Below are 3,947 nucleotides of genomic sequence, written 5' to 3' on the forward strand. Positions count from 1 at the left end.
TCAAAACAAACTTTATTTCCAAAGCGAACAACAGTGTCGTCAGCATGCTCTATACTCTCATAAAGCACGCTACAATAAGCCAATCGGAATCCCTGTTAGAATGCTTCAAATAATCTGATTGGATGTACAAGACTAAAGCTGTCAAAAGTGTCAAACCATCAAAGTTCAAAAACCATCAAAGTTCACATTCTACGATAGTTTACAAACTAAAGTAGTTCGGCAAGTCAAATTCAACACTTTTGCCTGAAGTTTTTAAGTCTCTAATACAGAATCTTGAAGTGAAATGTTCAGTGAACTTCAGCCGAATTATGGCTCATAAAAACACACGAGTTTTTTCACATGACAAGGTAGAAAACAAACTGTTCAAGGCGAGTGTTTTTTGAGTGAACGACAGCCGAATTCACCGGCACATGAAGATCGCTCGTGATGATAGCGCCGCAAAACTCAGCTGCAGTGACTGATGTGACTTTCCACTCAACGTATCGGAAAGGATATCGAAGGGTGGCCGATGTAGTTTCTGAGGCTTGCTTCACTGTAATGACCGGAGATCGCCATGATGAGCGAGCCGCGATGAACTTCAGCATGATCATATTCGCTCAGACACCGTCATGATTAGTATGAATTTTAACAATTATGCCAGTTTGGTTAAATTTTTCATCATTTCTGTTTTGTCCTGTTTTGTTTTTGAACACTGAACTTTATATACTATACGAGTGTTAAGCTGTATTTGATTTTTATTACCGTACGTAAGCTTGCAATCTAACTGAGCGTGAAAATCTTTAAAACTCGGAATGTTTATTTTGTTTTTCCTTTGAGGATTTTCGTATCTGCTCACGTTTTAATAACGTAAATTACGGCGCCAGGTATGTTTACAAACCTTTGTTTGATTCTTCTGTTGCTACTTGTCGGCTCGCTTCAGTTCCGAAATTTCACTTTCAATTATCGGAAAAAAGCTAAAAAGAAGTCCTGGAAAAGCTCGAACATAGTACAATTGACAGATGGCGTGACAGCTTTAGCTCAGCTCTATGCTCTATACTCTCATAGAGCACGCTCTTTCAACCAATGACAGCGCGCGTTATATCCGAACTTTATTATAAAATTATGTATATGTTACCGTGGTTTTCTTTAAAGTAGCGCGCACAGAATATTTTCCCGGAAGGCACCCTTGAGGGTCTCCAGTAATCTTAAAACTATGTGTAGGTTTAACTTAAATAACTATAGAAATGGGCAGATGAAAAATAAGTAGTCTTTAGATTGAATACAGACATATGACTACTTAAAAAACGCTACTCGTCAACCTTTGCATTTCGTCTGCCAACGGGAGTGGCAATATACCACAAGTTTATCATCTTCTATTTTTGTGGTGTTTATGCGCTTTTAAACGACTAAATGCATGGTTACATTTCTGTGTTAACCAAGGATTGCGTCCACTGCGACCCTCAGTTGGTCCCAGACAAAACTTAAGGTTTATTTTATATTCTGCAGATGTAGTGGGCGAAAACCAGCGTGTGCAAACTGCCTTAAAGAAAAATAAGGATAGTGTGGCTCGACGTGATAGCGAGAATGAAGACCGCCAGAGTGATGATAGTGTCGAAGAGATCAAGGAACCCTGCCCCAAAAAAGTCTAGAGGTATGTAAAAGAATCTGTTCTTGTGCACAACTTTTGCATAATTGCTACATGTGAGTTCGTTGTATTTCCGAAGACATTGTCAAAAAAAGAGATTGCGTAACGGTACCCGCGGGTGACAGTTTAAAATCGTTAAAGTGTACGTACGGAAAGATAAACAACAGGCGAAAGAGTGTTAATTTTTCCGCTTTTCATCGCGCGCAAAATGGCATGGCTTCACGTAAGACTAGTGCGCTTAAATAAAGGGCATGCATATTGCTCCCGTCAGCGGTTTCAAAAACCAATTTAATTTATAGGAGAGAAACACATCCACGGCCAAATATTTTTAAAAGAATGTAAGACGGCGGGTATTTTTGAAAAAGAAAAACATTTTCCTACAGATGTTCAATCGGAACAAAAGTTGGGTCTTACTGCAGATTTTGAGTTAAAAGCTGTTGAAACTGTTAAGATTGTTAGGGCCCAGTCACCTTAAATACTCAGTAGTTTAGTTTGGCTATTTATTAACCTCTGTATTGTCGCAAATGTCGCATATCCGTGAGGTTTTGGCCGTAGAATATCGTATTTGAAGTGTACTAAAGAGTTTAAAAGTCGGGCCCTTCTCAGGTCCGTAACCCCTCAAGACTGTAGCAAGCCGCCACCGCTAATTTAATGTCATTCTGTTTCTAAGGACTAATTACAGGCCTCAACCTTAGTGGCCTCCACGAAAGGTATGAGGGTGTCCTGGACATCTTGGCAAAGAAGAAGTGCTCCCTTACCAAGGCAATGAGGGAATATGGTGTGCCTAGGAACACTTTAAGAGACTACATAGGAATATGTGAGTTAAAGATAATTGACTCTGACAAGTACGAAACAGTTGTACAGCAGGAATCGGGAAAAAGCGGCAAAGCGTCGGTTAAATGCATTGAAAAGAGTTGTCGGTTAGCCTTGAAAGAGTATCGGGCTCAAGCTAACAAGATGAAAGGAGAAGGCAAACTGCTGCCTTTCTAGCCCAAAGAGGATTTTTACAATACAAAAGATTAGTTGAGATGAGCTTAAAACCGGTAGTTTCTTGCGTTCTTTACCACATAGCAGTTTAGATCAAATAAGCTGCAACATTTGCTTTTAGTTTCGTTAATGTTAGACTGGTTGAGTTGGATGTTTACGTCAAACGAAAAAAGGCTGCTTAGCTGCTTCACGTACATATGTCCACTATATTGTGATAATTTGCGTTACAATGTTCATTTAAAAAGCACTTTTCGCTGACATTTTTTCCCAATATTTGCCGTAAATAGTTAACACGAGGCAAATGTTAAATGTTGAAAAGAAAATAATATGATAGCACACGACTAATGCATCACAACAAAAAATCCCAGTCACGTTTTCCATCATCGTAAAACCTTATACTCTTTACGTTAAAGACAACGAAGAACAAAATTGTCACGTGGTCATGCCTGTCCTTTGTCTCTTACCCTAAACGTCAGCTTAACATTAACCTATGTTTAGACGAGAAATACGTAAATCTTTCCTTGGAATACTTTTATTTTACTTTTCTTTTCTTAGATCCTATTTACTAACAAATTAACTGTCCCATCCAGTGGCATAATCGGTTTCTGGCAAATTTCAAATATTGTTTCCATTATAAAACAAATTCTTAGCATGACCTAGCACCGTTAATTCTGTTCATATGTAGTCCAACTGAAAAGTATCATTATTGTCCATCTGATTACGTTGATTTGTAACAAATTCAAGGAAATGAGCCGCTCATTTCCTTGAAGTCGTTACAAATCAACGTGATCAGATGGACAATAAGTAAAAAACTTCTTTTGTCGTATATCTAAATTTCCAGCTGAAAGTAATAGGATTTATGGCCCAGTTCTAAATTTCAAATTAAAGGACCAGGCACCTTTCAACTTTCAAGCAACAGGATGTTCAGTTTTCAAAGAGCAGTTCTAGGTTATGAAGTAATTCACCAGATCACTGATTCACTTGCTGGAATCAGTTGCAATTGTCATACATTATTTTCTAGTAAAAATAAATTCATCCTTTCTATTTCCTTTATTGCGTTGAGAGGGTGCCATGGGTCAAAACAACAGCAAAACGTACAACAAAATCAGCATAATCTTATTGTTTATGCCTTTCCTAAGCATGATGACCATCAGATTGCTACGAAAAATTATAAGCAATAAGTATGGACTAAGATTGATAGTACATTATCTCACTGTTTGTGTGTTAATTAAGTTTGCTGAAGAGTAAAAAATAAAACAAAGTCAGATTTTGTTTTTTCTAGTTTATTTTGTTAATTGTCCATTGTTAATTAAGTTTGCTGAAGAGTAAAAAGTAA

General features: G+C 37.6%; 1 protein-coding gene across 1 annotated transcript; it reads left to right on the plus strand.

Annotated features, from left to right (window-relative positions):
* The first annotated feature begins 203 nt into the window (after positions 1-203).
* Positions 204-3,947, plus strand: LOC149047138 (uncharacterized). Its single transcript, XM_089205375.1, has 2 exons — positions 204-1,630; positions 2,295-3,947. The coding sequence occupies exons 1-2, from the start codon at positions 1,564-1,566 to the stop codon at positions 2,612-2,614; spliced, it is 387 nt and encodes a 128-aa protein (XP_089061501.1). The 5' UTR covers positions 204-1,563; the 3' UTR covers positions 2,615-3,947.

The sequence above is a fragment of the Pocillopora damicornis genome, chromosome 4, assembly GCF_964200805.1.
Source record: "Pocillopora damicornis chromosome 4, jaPocDami1.2, whole genome shotgun sequence".
Lineage (NCBI taxonomy): Eukaryota > Metazoa > Cnidaria > Anthozoa > Scleractinia > Pocilloporidae > Pocillopora > Pocillopora damicornis.

Excerpts from the sequence above, each read along its gene's own strand:
- LOC149047138 (XM_089205375.1), top strand. The coding sequence starts at position 1,564 with ATGAAGACCGCCAGAGTGATGATAGTGTCGAAGAGATCAAGGAACCCT. Across the intron at positions 1,631-2,294 it reads TGCCCCAAAAAAGTCTAGAG|GACTAATTACAGGCCTCAAC; the intron begins GTATGTAAAAGA and ends TCTGTTTCTAAG.